This window comes from Protopterus annectens, chromosome 5.part0, assembly GCF_019279795.1.
Source record: "Protopterus annectens isolate FY-2018-M chromosome 5.part0, PAN1.0, whole genome shotgun sequence".
Classification (NCBI taxonomy): domain Eukaryota; kingdom Metazoa; phylum Chordata; order Ceratodontiformes; family Protopteridae; genus Protopterus; species Protopterus annectens.
This window is the reverse complement of record NC_056735.1, coordinates 164,580,257-164,599,566: the sequence shown is the minus strand read 5'-3', so window position 1 is coordinate 164,599,566 and position 19,310 is coordinate 164,580,257. Positions and strand designations below refer to the sequence as shown.

Sequence of the window (19,310 nt, the reverse complement as noted above, 5' to 3'; positions counted from 1 at the left end):
TTAGAGTGGTGTATTTAGGGGTGTGTACACATTGTTTTAGTTTTTACATTGGTAAAACAGAAAGACAATTGGGTAGAAGGGTGTATGAACATCTTTACGATGTTAGAATTAAGAAGGAGTCCAATGCCTTTTTTAAACATTCCCTAACTCAATTTCCTTGTGTACTGTGCTTGAACGTCTGGTTTTAATAAGCGGAATAAACTGTTTTGAGTTTTACCTGGTTGCCAGACTTTGTGAATTTTAAGCAACCATTCGGTTTGGATTCAAGTTTGAGGTTGTTTATTGGTAACTCTCTTCTCCTTGTTCAGCCTGGTGAGTGGGACGTCAATGTGTCTGACAATAGAGTCACCTATTACAAGTGCATTAGGTGTGTTGTTTAGCCTTAAGGGCTGTGACTGTGTGGCACACTGACTTTGTGAGCTATGTGCTACGTGGATATTGTTTCGTGGTAGGTGTTGCTTGGATGTCTGCTATGGAGGTCTCTGCTGCTTAGGCAGATTTTTATTTAGAGCCTCCGAGTATGTTTGTGTTTGGTTTGCTGATGTAATAGGTCTATGTGAGACTGGATTTGTGGTGTATGTGGTTACCTTCTCCTGACAGGCTGTGCTAGTACTGGGTTGAGAGAGCTTAGCCTCCAGTTTGGCTATATAGTTGCATCTCTCACATATATTTGAGCTTGTTGGGAGGAGGAGAGGGTGGTCTGTATACATAAGGCAGTTGTAACATTGCCTCAAGATTCCCAGATTCACCAGCTGGACTGGAGAGTAAATTCAAAACTGACCTTTGGGCATGCCTGAATAATATAGGGAACTACTTATTGACTGATCAGAAAGAACCAATAGGGAGCAAGTGCTTAGAAGGAGTATAAGAGGATGTAGTGCTTTAGTTTGTGTTGACCTATGAAATTACTTATACGAGCAAGTGCAGGGCTTTATTTAGAGATTTAGAGCAGTTATAAGGGAAAAAGTGAAGAGCAGACTTTGTGGACCCGGGAATAGTTTAAACCTGTTTAAGCGGTGCTGCCCGACGCTGCTCTGTGCACAAGACCGCACAAAAAGAGAGTTGCAGGGTTTTAAGAGACAGAGATCAAGGAGTTTAGAATTTACCCAAAATGGCCAATAAAACTACAGCTTCTAGGCAGTAACCACTCCTACAGGGACAGGCAGGCTGCTCAGTGTTAACCACTGCCACTGGTGAACACAGAGACTTCCCTTTAGCTTAAGCAAGCACTGGCCTCCAAGAAACTTACAAACAGTTCAGAACAGCAAATCTGTAACTGAACTTTCTTAAATTTCAGAAAGGGGGGAAAAAACAAGATTTAGGTCCTCCTAAAATTCAGACAAGAGAAAAAAGTGTTTCTCACAGATGAGTGCCCTCAGTGTTACATATATCCGTAAGAAAGTTATAGTGGTTGCAGAATGTTTGTCCTTCAAAAACTTATTTTACTGTTTTTGCTTGAAAGTGTAGTGGGTGTGTTTTTTGGCAAGTTTGACACATCCAATTTGCTCTAGGTGGGTTTAGAATGGATTCACATTGAGGGCCTCAGTCCTGCGCATGGGGATGCAGGGAGGTGGCATGGTTCAAGCTATTATACAGTGTTTTATTTTAAATGCATTTGTTTATCTGAAGCAGCTTCTTTGAAGTTACAAACTTTTTCGATATAATGGCTAGTACTCAGTATGACACTGGGATTCATTCTCAGCGCCCATAAACTTCTCTTGGTATCCAGTGTTACACATAAGGCTTCATCATAGGTAAAGCATTTATATTGTAGCTATTTTGGGTATTTGGTAACAGTGGTGGTGTGTTCAAAACTTAGTGATTTATCATTGTTATCATAAGTTTCCTAAATAAAAGTATATAATTTGTATGTGTCGTGCTGTTTGATGTCAATAAATTATTTTCATTGATCAGCTAAAGGTTTCCGTGAGGGATCCTGAAGCAGAGTGTACACGCATCTGAAGTGGTATTAAGCATTTTACATAGTGCCTCAGAGTGTTGCATCAATCCACTATGACATGAGCAAAAGAGAGAGAGGCACGGACTTCTTTATACACAGTGTACACAATATTAATCCTTAAGGAAGACTTCTCCATAAGGGTACTTATACTGCAGTTTTACTTCACTGAACCATAGCAGCTCACTGACCGTGCATACAGATATGTCTGATTGATATGCATTTGGAGAAGATCAGATAGCTACATGGTTACAAAACACTAAAATACATAGAACAGTTTGTTACTTAATGGTATAAAGGTAGTTGTACAGACAAAGTTGATGTTACTGCTTGTCCACATTTACTGCAGAGTTAAAAGATTAAGGAATGGGTAAAGTTGAAAAGAAGAGAATACATTGGTCCTTCTGTTTATATTTATTCCGTGAAGTACCTTCCTGGTGCATAGGGCAAGGGAATTCAAAAAGATACTGTGTGCCATGTAAGGCCATTGTGCAGAGAAATGCATTCTGAAACTTTACACTGGAGATGTACAAGTGATTATCTTAGTGTGCTCCAGACAGCTGGTTTATAGTGCATATGGGTGCAGGTTCATATAGACAGCTGGTTTATAGTGCATATGGGTATAGGTTCATATAGACAGCTGGTTTATAGTGCATATGGGTATAGGTTCATATAGACAGCTGGTTTATAGTGCATATGGGTATAGGTTCATAGGTGTTTATTTGGCTAACGACCACAAGGGCCTTTTTAAGCCTAGCCATGCATCCCAAATCTCTGACTAGTTCTGATACCCTTGATAAGTGAAAGCATAGGCCTGGGAGATGAACCATTTACAGGCTGCCTGTGTCCATTAGAGACATAGCTGCCAAACCAGGAATTAATTTCCGGTTTACCATCCAACAGTTCAAGTTGCACTTGAACTGGATTGGGGAGGAACTCTGCTTCACATGGATGGTGAGCCTGTTCCATAGACAGGGTAGTATCTGGGATGCATACTTATCTCTCCAGCAGGTCCTGTTTATATCACAGGCAAGGTTTTAAATCTTTAGAACAGGTAATTCTGGTAATGTTTATTTTGTGGATATGCAGCATGCCCATCAGAGTGGGGTCTGACAATGCCCCGTATGCCAGGCATAGATCTCCCCTCAAAAGCCTGTAGGAGACGGAATTCAGGGACAGGACCTTGAGGCGGTCTGCATAGGACATATTACTTATGTCCTGTATTCTTTTAGTGAGAACCTCTGTGGATGTTCCGGTTGTTGGATATGCGTGGTTAGGTATATACCAAAGAGGGCACTGTACTCAATGATAGGTATGATGAATGCCGAATACAGTGGAACAATGAATTCGCTGGACTTGGATACCGTACCTTTGTTTATAAGTTGCGCAACATAGAATGATTTCCTCACCACTGTAGACACGTGATTATCAAAGGCTAGATTACTATCTATGTGTGTCCGTAAGTCCCTGACTACTGGGTCAACTCTAAGGGGTGTGCTGTCACTGTGATAGTTACCAGGGATGGATGACTTCCCAAAGGATACTATTATGCATTATTTGGCATATAGTTTTAGTCCATGACTCTGACACCAGTTGTTTGATTGCGTCAGCCCCTCCTGGAGAACATTTGTATTAGTGTGAGGCTCAATTTCAGCTCCTAATTTGCAATCATCTGCAAATTTAGTCAGCCAAAGACCACTGACATTGGCCTTGACTTCTGAGATGTAAATGCCAAAAAGGAGCGGTCCAAGGATGATCCCTGAGGGACTCCACTTGTGACTGGCCTCTTTGTAGAGGTAGACTCCCCAATTCTAACTTCCTGGGTTCTGTCTGTGAGCCAGTTGGCTGTCCACTGGGTGACATATAGGTTTGTACCCAACCCAGGGACGGCTCGTGCTATCGGACTGCCGGACTGCAGTCGTCCCACCTGGAAAACACAAAAGAAAAATCTTTAAAACTAAAAAACAAAAACAGAAGGAAAAAAAAAAGCACGAGTCCCGACTCCTCTGCGCGCATTTGAAGACCTCAGACTGCCTTTATCAGCAGTCCGGATAGAGACAGACAGGTACCCAGCAATTATTGCTGCAAATGCACCCAGGAATCAGTGTGGTGACGACCGCACAGAAGAGGAGGTCCAGACTGCTTCGGCTACAGGCAGACCCAATGAGGACTGAGAGAGGTGAGCTGCTCTCGCGGGGCATTCATTGCGTGGGCTTGGCTTCATTCAGGAGGTAGGTGTTTTGGTCGCTGGCTGGATTGCTGCTTCAGGTCGCTGGCTGGATTGCTTCTTTCGACTGGCTGTTGAACTTGTGGGACATACAGCAGGCAGGTAAGTGAAGAGTGTGTGTGTGTGTGTGTGTGTGTGTGTGTGTGTGTGTGTGTGTGTGTGTGTGTGTGTGTGTGTGCGTCTGTGTGTGTGTGTGTCTGTGTGTGTGTAAAATGCTCCCATTACTATATACTGGTGGCTAGAGAGAGCAAATGGTGATGGATACAGATACTCAGGCTTGAACCCTGTACCTTGGATGCAGGTGGCAAGGACCTGAATTCCCTATCCACCACCATTTCTAAAACAATTTGCAGATTTTTGCCTCATATTTGTTCTGTTCCTCATACAATCTGTGGTTTCTGTATCTACATTTTTCCTTGCAAAGTCTGTAGTGTAGTGGTGCACTGGTAGCATTGCTGCCTAACAGCTACAGGTTCTCTGGTTTGATTCTTGGCTGGGGTGCCTTCTGTGTGGTGTCTGCATGTTCTCCCATCTTGCAAAGATGTGTCTGGCATTTCTCTCTGCTCTGCTGAAAATTGTCTTTTGTTCCAAGTCAGACTAGTTTCCTGGTTAAATGTTTAAAAAATAACAGGCATTTGAATTTCAGACTTCATATTCTTCAGAAAGTACATGGTAACACAAAATTGTTCTAGCAGTTGTCTAAGTTTATAACATGGATATTTGAAATTTGTCCCTATATTTGGGACTGTATTCCCCATTATTGGCTTTGTCCAGGTATTTTGTGCTAAGGTTGAGAGTTATCTATGGTGAGAACTGTATTCATTGAATGTCTGGGGGCTGTATTCCCCCCCATTACTGGCTTTGTCCACATGTTTTTTGCTAAGAGGTTGAGAGCTATAGTGAGAACTGAATTCACTGAATATGTGTGGGGGCTGTATTCCCCCCATTATTGGCTTTGTTCAGGTGTTTTGTGCCAAGAGGTTGACAGCTATGCTGAGAACTGAATTCACTAAATGGTAGCCATTTAAGTTTGTCTTCCTCTCTTTTACAAAACAGCTGATTGGGCATAGTGGTATGTTTCTCTGACTGTTTTGCACAGGGTCCCCTGGGTTAAAGACGTGGCAGTGAAATGTATGGTGGTAACACAGCATTCTAGCAACTTTCCAACATTATACAAACAATGTTTAAAATGTGTTCCTGGTTTTGGGGCTTTTGTCCCCCCCCCCCCAATAAATTTCGGCTTTTTCCAGATTTCTTGTGCTGCAAAATTCAGAGATACAACTGAGTGTCGAGTAGATTTTACAAGGAGCTGAGAGCTGCAGGGGAACAAAACTTTAGTGCTGCTTATTCTGAGTCTGCTTGCATTAATAGCACAACAGGTAGTGTACTTGCTTTTGATGCAGAAGGCTGTGGGTTCTACTCCCACAGTAGATAGATGCATTGCTGATACTGTACTGTGTTGTAAAGTGGGTGGATGTTGCAGTCCTTTTTGGCAAAGATACCTAGAGTAGTTACTATGAACCTGAACCTGTTATCAGTTTGCCATACAGTCCCTATTGCGATATTACTAGCTTATTTTTTTTTTTAATGCATGCAACATAGGCAACAGGCACTTTATTTGTAGATGAATAAACAGTGACATATAAAGTTGTTTGCTAGCAGCAACCTCTTCATTGTTACAGATTTCTTTAATGTGGAATTATTTTGATGACTTTTACTACTTTAGAGATTGTGCATATTTACTGATACTGGTGGACTGTAGAAGGTTGAGTAGACTTTTATGATGGAAATGTTCTGAACTGGGTAGTTTTGTCATTGGTGCATGCACTTTGTTTCATTGTTTACTGGAAAAATGTTCAAAACAATAAATTTAAAATGCCGTCTAACAACTGTACTGTATTGTACAAGGAATATAATTTAGTAGAATCAGGAAAGTGTATCAAAGAGCACATGTATGTTTCATGTGCAAGGGGCCTATGATTTGAAAACAGCCCAAAGTTAATATTTATCTGCCACTGGCAAAATGTATTTTCTTTGAATGTGGGTTTCAATGCTGTTTCATTGAATGTGAGTTTCAAGGGCAGAGAAGTTTTTAATGCTAAGCCTGTTTTCATTGTGAGACTGCGTTGCTTTGTTTAGCAGATGTCTTAGTGTTTGTGCTGTAAAATGCAAAATAAAACTTTCAAATGAAATCCAAATCATCCTAGAAATAAAGCAGTATGCACATTAGTGTTTATGGTAAATGGAGTGAAATAGCCAAGTAATGGATCATTGGAATGGCTGCAGGGGGGGGGGGGCTCCATTTGACCATGATTTTGTGAGGGGGAAGGACGGCAAACTCAGACAGCCCCAGCTGAACTATACCTCCCAACTGTCCAGATTTTCACGGAATGAATAGATTTTTGCTTCTTATTTTTGGTTTGTTCCTCATAATATTTGTGGTTTTCTGGAAAATCATTTAGGAATTAAGTCACTAAATAATGACACACTGAGTTTCAGACTTCATACCTTCAGAAAAATGCATGCTAAAGTAAGACCTGTTATTCTATCAACTGTCTCAGTTTATACAAGAGCAATTTTTAGTACTGTTTATATGTTCCCCCAATATATTTGGCCTTGTCCAGATTTATTGCATTAACAGGTTGAGAGGGTACATGCAAATAAATTGCTTTATAGAATTAGGCATAGCCAAACCTCTCAACTGTCCTTGAATTTGGCTCAAAATGTTGCTCTTCCCCTAATAATCCCTCCGCAAAATAGCAATTTTGGAAGAAAACACGGAGGGTTTACAATTAAGAAATAACTGTAATAATCAGAGTTATAGATTACTTTTATTTCAGAAATGGATGTAGATTCTTTTATTTTGTCAGCTGCTCAAGTTAGCAGTACTATTATTAAAAAAGTGTACCTTCTTTGACAGGTTCCCAGCTGTATTGTGTGGCTATTTTATATTTTTGCATCACATTTTTGGTCCATTTTTCATAAAATAGTTTTTTTGGCAAATTAGTGGTAAATCATTAAAGACCAAAGTTAGAAAATAATGACAGACATTTGAGTTTCAGATTTCATATCCTTCAGAAAATTCATACTAATGCAAGACCTACTATTCTATTATCTTTCTAAGTTTATAAGAGCAATATTTAAAAATTGTCCTTATTTTTGGGCCTTTGTCCCACTTCTATCTATGGCTTTGCTCTGAGGGTGAGAGGTATGACAAATGTGTCAGGGCCATTACAGTCAGCCAGAGACATTTCAAATTGTGACATACTTGTTGCACCCCACTCCCCCATGTAGTGACTCTGGATGTGTCCAAGCAAGGCAAGGAGCAGTTATGCAGTGTAAATGTGCAGGGTATCCCCCCATCCAAGGTAGACACAAGTACTACAGTGGCTTTTCATCTCTTCTTGATTTTGCAGAATGGTCTGGTTTCTGTCATATTTTTGTACTGTTGATTTATGCTCATTACTCAGAAAGTGCCTGTTGCTCTGTGTTTTAAGTAGCAATGCTTTAATGACCCATCAGGTAAGCTTGTCTGAGATCATAACATGCAAGTAAGCTTTAATAAGCATACTGTTAAAGAATTGCCAACATTGAAGCCTTTCTGTTGTTGCCATGCAGAGAATGCTTAACTAGATATTGTATAAGCGTTGGGTATTGAAATGCATATGACAGTATTTGTAATAATGGACAGGATTACATTATTTTAAGAAGCTCATTACACTTGTTGGAGACTTCCAGTGATCTCTGAGGGCTTTACCCGTAAACTAAACAGAATGCCATTCATGTGTGGTCCATAACCTGTACAGTAATCCTTTAAGCAATGTATTTTGAGCTTGTTTGCTTTTCACTTTTTACTTTGATCATGTTTTCCCCATGAAACAAGTAGATAGTTGTCAGGCAGCAGGTCTTTTTTGGATAAGAAACATTTTTACAAGTGGGGGCATCACAGAGATTGCTACTTTCAGCATGTCACTTGGTACTTTTATAAAGCTGAATATAAATGATAATTAGAACTGCAGTGCAAGGAGAAGCGGTTTGAGTTGAGTGCTGCTTGTTTTTCTTATACTTGATTTTGACTGGCATTCCAGTAATGTATTTACAAAGTAATTTATTTTTTCATGCCTCACAACCTTTTTGTTTCCATCTAGATATTAAGTAAGCTGTCAAGCAGCCAATGCATTGAAATATTTTTATTCTTTTACACTTCATTTGTCTTGATTGGACTCTCATAATGAGGGTTTGGCACCCAGGGCAGCATATTTAATTAAAGTTTAGTTTTTGTGGTTTTGAGCATAGCTCTTCCCCTTTCTAGTTGTCCGCACCCCTTCCCATTGACCCCCACCCATTCGGCTATCTCCTGCAGCCCCCCTTTGATGTGAAGTCACCAGCCGCCACTGACCAACCTCTTGAGTGTGTCAACAATGCCAGAGTGGGGTATTGTGTAAAATGCCTTGGCCAGGTCAAAGCATGCAGTGTGAACGATTTTGCCCTCATCCATTGCTTTAGTGACCTTCTCAAAGAAGTCTACCAGATTGAGTAGGCATGATCTGCCCTTTACGAAACCAAACTGGGTTGGGTCCAATGTCTGGACGTTTACTGTATCTCTGTTGATCATCTCCATGATAATTCTTTCCATGGTTTTACATGTAAGACTAGTGAGACTTAAGGGTCTGTAGATGGCCCACCTTTATGCAGAGGAATGACTGCTGCCTTTTTCCATTAATGAGGCACAAAGCCTGTTTGGAGGCTACAGTTAAATAGTAATTTCAGAGGCCCTGGTGGGGGTCATGTTTCATGCTATTTAAACAGCATCCTTGGATATTGTCTGGGCCCATTGATATGGTGTTCTTGGTCTTAGAGAGAGCATTAAGGAACTGTTCCCTACTGATAGTAGGGGGAGTTATATTTGATGATATTTCCTGAGGGAAGGTTGAGGGGGAGAATGGGGTAAAGTTGGAGCTGAATTTATCAGCTAGGTGGTTTGCTATATCTTCTGGCTCAGTATAGGTGGCTCCATTTACAGTGAGCTCTGCACACAATTGTGTATTGCCTTTGAGGTTGCAGGCATAGCTAAAGAATGCTTTGTGGTTGTCCTTGGCCTGGGAGGCCAAACTTACCTCAAATTTGGCTTTGGTAGATTTTATTTGTCCTCTGAGTAGTTTGTTTAGTTTAATGAGAGTGCTTTTATCCTGCTGGGTGCTGCACCTCCTGATTTTTGCCATGATTTTCTTCCTCCTGTTATGCATCCAATTGATTTTATGATTCCACCAGGGTGGTTTGTTTTTTGAGTTAGTTCTGTACTTCTTCCTGGTGGGTACAGCTGCCTCTGTACAGCTATTAACATGCTTGTACAGGGTTTTTGTGAACAGTTCTGCATAGATAGAAGTGTTCTCAGGGTTTATAGGGCCTTGATATTTTACCAGGTTCTCACTTAATAGCAAGAGGTTAGCCTTAGAGTAGTTCCTGAATATTCCTGGTCTAGCTAGGGTTCCGGGTTTTATTTTTACTTTAAAGAAGACCATTTACCAGGGAAGGCATTACAGTAGGGGGTGTGCAGCACTCTCCCATATTAGTGAGGACCAGATCCAGTATGGTTGCACCCCTGGTTGGTGTATTGACTATCTGTTCCAGGAAGAAAATGTATAACCATTGCACACAGATAGATGAGACAGACACACTGATGTAAGGGGATATATTTTTACACACACACACACACACACACACACACACACACACACACGCAAACACACTCTCACACACACATACTCACACAGTTGCCCTTTCTGAGAGTAAAACCCCTACCTATCTAGTAGTATATACTCTAGCACTGAGTACTTATCGCCTACGTCATGGTGCTTATGAGATGTACAGAGTGCCGTGTTCAGCAGCAGCTATAATGTATACCATGTATTACAGTGAAGTTAACAGTGGTTTATTAGCAGAAACTGATCCAGTCTGTTGGTGTAAAAGAAAGAAAAAAAACTCCCAACCCCACTCCAGTTTGTGCCCATATATAGTATTAGATTAATGATTATTGACATTCACTCTGCAACCACATTGATCACCATTGGGCAGTACTGACATGACTTGGCAGGACTCTGTACTTTATGAACGTCCATCAGAGTATGAAACCTAGATGAGTAGTGGTACACAGGAATGGATAATGAGCATAAGAAAGTTCTGGAACTTTCCAAAATGCATTGCTCATTCCTTACATGCTAGTGCTGGCAGCACTGTTCCACAATGCATACAGTTATTCCCAGCATGGATGTTATGAAGCTTGATGTTATATGGGCATGTGTGCTTGCAGACACTATACTAGTGTAGGGTGTACAATAACATCCTGGTGTTTATCATCAGTATACTAGCCAGGGTGACTTATGCACTGTTTTTGCACAAGTTTACACAGTGCTAATTTGCGATGCCCCAGCTGCTCTTTATAGAACATGGGTGTGCAGCCTGTGTGCTGCTTAAATAAGGTATCCCATAACACAAATGAACATGTGACATTACAATGTATCTTTTAAGTGATGTAACCCCCACTTCCTGCAGTACCTGCAGTGCTGTGCACAACATAAGGCACACACTACCATTGTGCTGTGCACCCTATCTGCTGCCATCCCGCTATGTGCAGTTTCATCTGCTGTTGAAATGAAAGTGTACTACGCTGCTGCTTCACATGCTACCTAATGAGATGCTTCCTCATACAAGTAGATGGCACTGCTGCTTAATATGCTTACCTAATATGATGCCGAGACATATTAACCTTGTACAGTTAGATGGCACTGCTGCTTAATATGCTTACCGAATGTGATGCCGAGACATATTAACCTCGTACAGTTAGATGGCACTGCTGCTTAATATGCTTACCTAATGTGATGCCGAGACATATTAACCTCATACAGTTAGATGGCACTGCTGCTTAATATACTTACCTAATGTGATGCCGAGACATATTAACCTCGTACAGTTAGATGGCACTGCTGCTTAATATGCTTACCTAATATGATGCCGAGACATATTAACCTCGTACAGTTAGATGGCACTGCTACTTAATATGTTTACCTAATAAGATGCCGAGACATATTTTCACTGAAAATAGCTTCTGCTGCTTACTTTAAACTAGCCTGGACTGTTTTTTTACTGATTACTGCATTTATTTTAAAAATTGCACTTAAAGTTACATTTAGTCGAATTTAGTCGAAAGTTTGCTTGTTTGTTTGTTTAATTGAACTGTGGAGGCTGCCCACTAAAGTGTGCTAGCCTGTGTAACTAATTTATCACTGTCTCTGCATTTTCTGTGTATTTCTGCAAAAAAAAAAAACAAAAAAATAATCCTTGTTTTCCCGCCTTTTTCGACTAGTTTAGACCAGTATACAGGCATTGCTGTATTCTGGGCTGTGGTGTAGTTCCTGTGTTGTCCATTACCTTACTTGGATAAAAGGAAGTTTCTTTGCTCACCAGTGGGAGTGGGGACCCTTGAGCAGCCTACCTATCCTTGGGGGAAGTGACCTCAGCACAAGAAGCTGTTAGTAATTGGTTGTTTGGGACCATTCCTAGCTCTTTTGTAGTTCACTGCTTAAAATCCGCGTTTGCGGCTTTATGCGTGATGCGCATAAGCGCAGCGCGGTTAAACAAGGTTAAACTTTTTCTGGCTCCGCCAAGTCTGCTCTTCAATTTTTCCCTTAAAACTGTTCTACTTACAATCTAAACAGCCTATACTCTATCTGAAAAGCTCAGCACTTGCTCCTAAAGCATTTTGTATACAGGTAAAGCACTCTTAAACAAGCGAAAAGTACTTCATTCACCTAAATTCTGTTGAGTACCCATTTCCCTATAGGTCCTTTCTGACTCAGTTACACAGCAATCTTTTTCACTATTTCTAGCATGTCGAAGGGTCAGTTGCTAGCGTCCTCACCTGTTCAGCTGGTGAATCTGGGAATCTTGAGGCAATGTTACAATTGCCTCATGTACACAGACAACCCTCTCCTCCTCCCAACAAATACAAATATATGCGAGAGATGCAACTATATAGCCAAACTGGAGGCTGAGCTCTCTCAATTCAGTACTGGCAAGACCAGTCAGGAGGAGAAGGTAACCACGCACACCACAAACCCAGTCTCACATAGAACTATCACAACTGCAAACCAAACACATAAACACACAAAAACATACTCGGAGGCGCTGATTAAAAATCTACCAAAACAACAGAGGCCTCCAAAGCAGACACCCAAGCAACCACCACCTCAAGACATAGCAAATGCAACACATAGTTCACAAAGTCAGTGTGCTAAACAGTCACAGCCCTTAAGGCCAAACAACATGCCAGACACACTTGTAATAGGTGACTCCATAGTCAGGCACACTGGCGTCCCACTCACCAGACTGAACAAGGAGAGGGTCACAGTAAGCTGCCTGTCGGGAGCTAGAATCCGCCACATAACACAAGCACTCAGGTCACTCCACAGCAAGTACAAATATGACTCAGTCATTGTACATGCAGGTGTAAACGACCTGAGACGTACCTCCCTGGACTACATGAAAAGAGACATAGAGGAGCTCTCTGATTATGTAGCCCAGGCCGGTATGACCCTGACCCTGAGCAGCATCTTACCCTCACCAAGAATGATGCCACATTACAAAGACAAAATGATCAGTTTTAACAATTGGCTTAATTACTGGTGTCATTCTAAGGGGATCCAGTGTCTGTCTGCATGGGATGACATGCTTGACAGGCCACGCTGCTTCGCAAGGGATGGTTTGCACCTGTCACCCCTGGGCTTCGGGATATTGGCCAAGGCTCTTGCGACCCCCATAGTGCCTTTTTAGGCAAGGCTCAAATGACAAACCTACCTCCCTAGAAAACACAAGTGGAAAAAAACTAAGGGTAATGCTGCTCAATGCCAGAAGTCTAGACCTCAAGATGCACGCCCTCGAAGCCCTTCTCAGTATGGAGAACATCGATGTCTGTGCAGTGACTGAAACCCGGTTCAAGGCTCCTGAGAGCACCCCAGCACTATCAGGTTTTACCTCATATCATGCTTTCCGGCCCCAAAACTTGGACAGAACCACAAAGGAGGGAGTATCCATTTTCATCAAAGATACCCACACCTCCAGGTTAGTGGCAACGCACGAAGCATCGGAGACTATCCAGGTGCAACTAACCATAGGCAAAACCGCCTTACAGTTTGTAGCATGCTACAGACCACCCTCTCAAACTCAGGAACCCCACACAGCCTTCCTGAAGACACTGGAGAGTATGAATGTCTCTCCAAATACAATCATTTTGGGAAACTTCAACTACCCAAACATAGACTGGGAACATTACTCAAGCCCAAACACTCTAGCCCAAAGGTTCTTAGAATTCATAAACTCAAATGCAATGGAACAACTAGTCACCATTCCCACAAGAGGAGACAATATACTAGACCTGATCATCACAAACATGGGGACAAAATGCTCCACACCGGAAGTACATCCCTCTTTGGTAAGATCAGACCATAAATTAATCTCACTGGAAATCCACATCCCGCCCCCACCCCCGCACAAAAGACCACAGTGAAGAACTTCTCAAAAGCAAACTTCACACTTCTTAAGACTGAAGTGGTATCTTTCAAGGCCCCTGGGCCAGTGGAAACCACAACCAACACTGCTGAATCCCTTGCAAATGCCTTCTATGGGCACCTTCAAGAATGCATGGATCATGCAATCCCAAATAAAACCAAGACCCATTCCCCAAAGGCAGGCGACCGGTCTGGTGGATCCCAGCCATAAACAAACTTTACAACAGAAGGAGGAAGCTACTACATGACAGAGCAAAATCCCTAAAAGGAAAGGCATCTCTGATCAGTACTAGCAAGAAACTACGATCACTCATAAAATCATCCAAGGCCAACTTTGAGAGAAAAATCGCAAATGACACAAAAGACAATCACAAGGCCTTCTTTAGCTATGTTAGAAACCTGGGTGGAAACTCCCAGATATGCTCAGAGTTAGTCCAAAATGACACAAAATACACTGAACCCACTGACATTGCCAGCATTCTGGCAGACAGGTTCAGTGCAAATTTCTCCTCCCCCTCCCCCCCAAAAGGAGAAATAACTATCCCAGCAGAGTGTAGCCTCCCTAACATCTCAGATGCCCAGGTGAGAGCCGCCCTTTCTAAAGCTAAAAACACAGCATCAGTGGGACCGGATGGTGTCCCGGGCTGTGTGCTACATGAACTCCAAGAGGAACTAAACCCACACATAAGGCTGCTGTTTAATCTTAGCCTTACCACAGGATACGTACCCAAAGAGTGGCGTATGGCAACAGTGGTCCCACTTCACAAAGGCGGTGCTTCTACGGACCCTGGAAATTACCGCCCCATAAGCCTGACGAGCCTGGTCTGCAAAGCTATGGAGAGGATCATTATGGAACTCATAAACAAAGACATTGGGGACCTACAGACATTGGATCCTACCCAATTTGGCTTTGTCAAGGGCAGATCCTGCCTTCTGAACTTGGTCGACTTTTTGAAACAGTCACTAAGGCCATTGATGAGGGTAAGGCAGTTCACACAGCCTACCTTGACCTTGCAAAAGCCTTTGACACAATACCCCACTCGGGCATCATAGACAAACTCACCAGCTTAAATGTAAACCCATATGTCACAAGATGGGTTGCAAACTGGCTCAAGGACAGAACTCACAGGGTCAGAGTTGCTGGAGCTATGTCAGACTCTAAGCCAGTCACAAGCGGTGTCCCACAGGGCTCAGTCCTGGGACCCCTCTTGTTCGGCATTTATTTTTCTGAGGTACAGGCAAACATAGGAGGATTGTGGCTGACAAAGTTCGCAGATGACTGCAAACTGGATGCCATAATTGATACTCCAGCGGACACAAACATCCTTCAGAGAGGCCTCATAGAAACGGATAATTGGTGCCAGAGCCATGGCCTTAAGCTAAACGCCAAAAATGTATAGTCATACCCTTTGGGAAAAACAAGGTACCGACAAATTACCACATAGGCGGTAATCCATTAAGTACGGAAGAGGTAATCAGGGACCTAGGGACCCAGGTTGACAGTAACCTCTCGTTTGACACTCACATTGCCAAAGTGGTTAGGAAGACTTTCTATATTGCCCACCTTATCATGAAGGGTTTCACATCTAGATCAAGAGAGGTCATTGTGCCCTGTACTCTTCTCTTATCAGGCCAATGATTGAGTACAATGCCCCATTTGGGATGTATCTCACCCGACACCTGCAGCAGTTGGAAAGACCCCAAAAGTTCCTCACCAAGAGGATAAAGGGTCTTAAACATATGTCATATGCTGCCCGACTGAAAAACTCCAGCTCTATTCAGTCGCATACCGCCTACTCAGAGGTGATCTGTGCCTGATGTACAAGGCCATGTCCAATCCTGAATTAATGGACATGCTCCACCTCAGAAAATCCAAATCCATCAGAGCCACGAGAACAAGTGACTTAAACCTCAACACAGAAATAAATAGAACGTGCTGGAGGGACAGATTCATAACCCAGAGGCTCCCTACACTCTGGAACAGAATCCCAGTCCATGTTAGGCAGAGCCCATCACTGACTCTATTCAAGAGAAATCTCAACGAGTGGATGGGAGATCATAGGTTTACCCTGGGGGTCATCTCTTTGTCACTACTAGACAGAGGCATAGTAAACTACACCCTAAAAGGGCGTAGTATTCTCATCCTAAGGGGTGGTGTAAGCCACATACACTCTGGCTAGGCTTATAAATGCCCTAGGGCAGATAGCCTAGTACGAACCTATGAACCTATGAACCTATGAACCTCGTACAGTTAGATGGCACTGCTACTTAATATGCTTACCTAATATGATGCCGAGACATATTAACCTCGTACAGTTAGATGGCACTGCTGCTTAATATGCTATTTAATGTGATGCTGCGACACACTGACCTTGTACAGTCATTTGCAGGATTCTTTGTTTGAATTAGGTGTTCACCATTAGTGTAGCTGGAGCTAGCAGACTGCAGGAAGTTTGCCTTGTGGATGGCATCTCTGAATCTCAACTTTTATGTATGCAGTCTTTGTTTCTTTTTTGTCTATCAGCATTTTGGTTCAACTTAGCTGCACACTGAATACTTGACTTCGTGTGAATCAGCTCTGTGAATCCTATCGTCAGATTCTTCCAGTGCTAAGTGCAGTCGTAAATGGGCAGCTTCTCTTATTGTGTGTTTCTGTCTGTGACATTGCTGCACTTTAAGTATTAAATTAACATTATTGATTTGTATTATACAGACATTAAAGATAGGATTGTTTGAAATATTGCTTAGAGAAGCGTCTGAGATGAACGGATGATAATAAGCATTCTTTAGAGGTGTGTCAGGGATATCTGTGCTCGCTGTTGTATGTTTGGTTCTATAGGTCATTATTTCTTCCTTTGCTTACAGTGTAAAATACTTTATAGTATAATCTCTGTTGTTGACTTTAAGAACAAAGCATAACAGATACCGTTGTCACTACAAACCTGAGATGTTTCATCTTCTAGGGTATCGGTTACAAACTGCTCTTGAGTTTATGGGTTTAAATATGCTGGACAGACTTCTTATAAAACTCTGCTCTTTGTAAAACCAGGAAAAGAAGTAATGTGGCCTTCTGTGTCATGCCACTCACGTCACAGGACTGTAGGCCCATTACTTTGCATGGCCTGCTTTTTTTGCACACATTTGGCATCATGTTGCTGTTCTGTAGCTTAAACTTTGTAGTGAATGTTGCATTCTGATTCCATGTGCAAAAAAGCTGCTCCTGTCTTGCAACTTTAAGAATTAACTGTAGCTTGGAAACAGTACTGAGCAGTTTGTTCAGTGCAGTTAATTTGCATCTAGAAGTTCCACGTGCAGCACACTCACCCATGAATATGACAACTTTTCAGCAGTGCTGCATAGTTTTCATACTAATAATAAATTGAATTATTCCATGTTAGTGAGATTTAACCACATCGTAGGAAGGGGTACTTAGATCAGTTTTATAAACATTTGCTACAGTGGTTTCTAGTAAGGTTTTACTTTGTGCTGTGTCTCTTTTTGCCTAGTCTATTTTTTTCTTGAAGCTGCAAATGTTGCATTACCTTTACAGACTGGGTGGGTTTCATCCCCAGGGCAGATACATTTTCTGTAATATTAATGCTGTTTTCCTTTTACTCCACATAACCGCTTTATACATACTTATCCTAGCAACCATAGAACTGGGAGCACTTTCATTTTAAGTGACAAGACTGCGATGACTTATCCAGTTACTTAACCTGTTTTGCATTGCATTTTGGCTCCAAGGCTGAACCTGAATTAATATATTTTTTTTTATTTGATCCACTTTGAATGAATGGCTAATTTACCTAATACAAATCACAACCTAAACATAAAAAAGGTGTTTTTCTGATTTAAGTAGGTATGTCTTTTTCTTAACCAAGTGCCAAAATTACCAGTGTTTGCTAAAGTAAAATTAGAGCACACAGAATTAACAATATTTCTTTTAAATGTGCTTTATAGGTTGTCACTGGTAAATAATGTTAATAATGTTTTCTATTTTCAGTGTCAATCGTAATGGGAATACCTACAGTAAAAAGGAAGGTCAAGTCCTATTTGGCTGAGACAGTCCACTCCCTTATTGACAAATTATCTCCGGAAGAAAAACTTGACTCTGTTATTGTAGTCTTTGTAGGAGAGGTAAGGGATTTGTTCTAAGTACTGTACTATGTCCTGATTTACTTTAGGAATTTGGATATATATGAATCCTGTATTATGTTAATGTTTTATTGTGCATTACATTGGCCACTCTGCTGTTTTTAAGTGAAACATGATTTCTTGTTCAGACATTTTAAAGGTTTTTATATGGGAGTCTGCAATAACTGGCAAGATAGTTTTGCTGAACTGATTGTTATGTTAGGGTGATATTCTTAATAAAGTTAGATCAAAATTATGAAATTTAGTTCAGCAAAGTAGCGAATGCAAGAAGGGCTAAACGTACCTTAGACAATACAGTTGTTTTGCACAATCTGTAATTTGTAAGGAATAGCTTATTAACATGGTCAACACTACAGGAACGATAACACTGTTCATTATTAGACACAGCCAACGTTTCTTTGAAATATGAAGAGAATTGTAATTATGATGCCACACAGGTTCAGAGTCCTTCATTTCGAATAATTAAACATTGTAGTTATTTACTCTTAATTGTTTGGTCGTCAGAAAATGTCATTATTCCCAAAAAACTTCTCCACTCTTCACAGGTTTGCACTTTCTCCCTTTTTGTTCGGTTCTTCCATGAGTTACTGTTAATATCATCATTGCTTAATCCTTTTTATGTTTAGGTCTTTAGCTTTTGTTAAATGAGTTGAATTCATAGTTTATGTATGCAACATACCAAACGTTTCTTCCTGAAACCACTTTAGCGTAAATGTTGCAATAACATTTTAATTTTTCTAGTTGTAATCATGTAGGATGCAATACATTTTAAAGTCCAAACATATCAAATTATGACTTAAATTTCAACGTCTAGCACAAGATAGTAAAACCCGTAAGAAATATACAAGACATTAAATTAAAATGCCCTAATTATGACCTAGGCGACCCATATTCGATTAGTGGCTTTAGCATCTGAGGTGCTGGTAGGGAGGGATAGGCGTGCCCACCCAAGAGTGAGGGCATTTTTTGAGGACACTCCCTGAGGGGTGCCTTGGTCCACAGAGAGGAGTAGCCTTTAAATGTTGTCACTGAATTCAGGGGTGGGGGAGGGGAAATAAGGGTAGGTCCTAAAAACATTCCACAGCAGCAGAAGCAGCTGCTGGCACAGTTTCCTGTTGTATCCCTAAGATCCACACTGGCCCCATTACACTCTGAGAAATCTGTGGAAGGAAGCAGGAACAGGTAGACCTGGCAGTGGATGGGGACGCTGGGATTGCCAGAATGAAACAAGCAGGGAGGAGGAGGAATACACTGAGTTAGAATGTCTAAAGCAGTTTATGCTATTAAAATGGACTTAACATCTGTTTGTCCAGTAGCACAGAGGCAAAGTGTCTATCTATGCCACCAGCAGCCCATGTTTTGGAATGCATTTGGATCTTTAGTAAGGTTGGCAGGGGATAGGATGAAG

The 19,310-nt window shown here is 41.4% G+C and overlaps 1 protein-coding gene across 1 annotated transcript in view; it reads left to right on the top strand.

Annotated features, from left to right (window-relative positions):
• Window positions 1-19,310, top strand: part of MGAT4A (alpha-1,3-mannosyl-glycoprotein 4-beta-N-acetylglucosaminyltransferase A) — a 2,332,896-nt gene that overhangs the window by 970,060 nt on the left and 1,343,526 nt on the right. Inside the window, exon 5 of the mRNA XM_044072194.1 lies at window positions 17,751-17,884. Within this exon, the coding sequence (XP_043928129.1) occupies window positions 17,751-17,884 (134 nt within the window). The remainder of the gene's footprint in view (window positions 1-17,750; window positions 17,885-19,310) is intronic.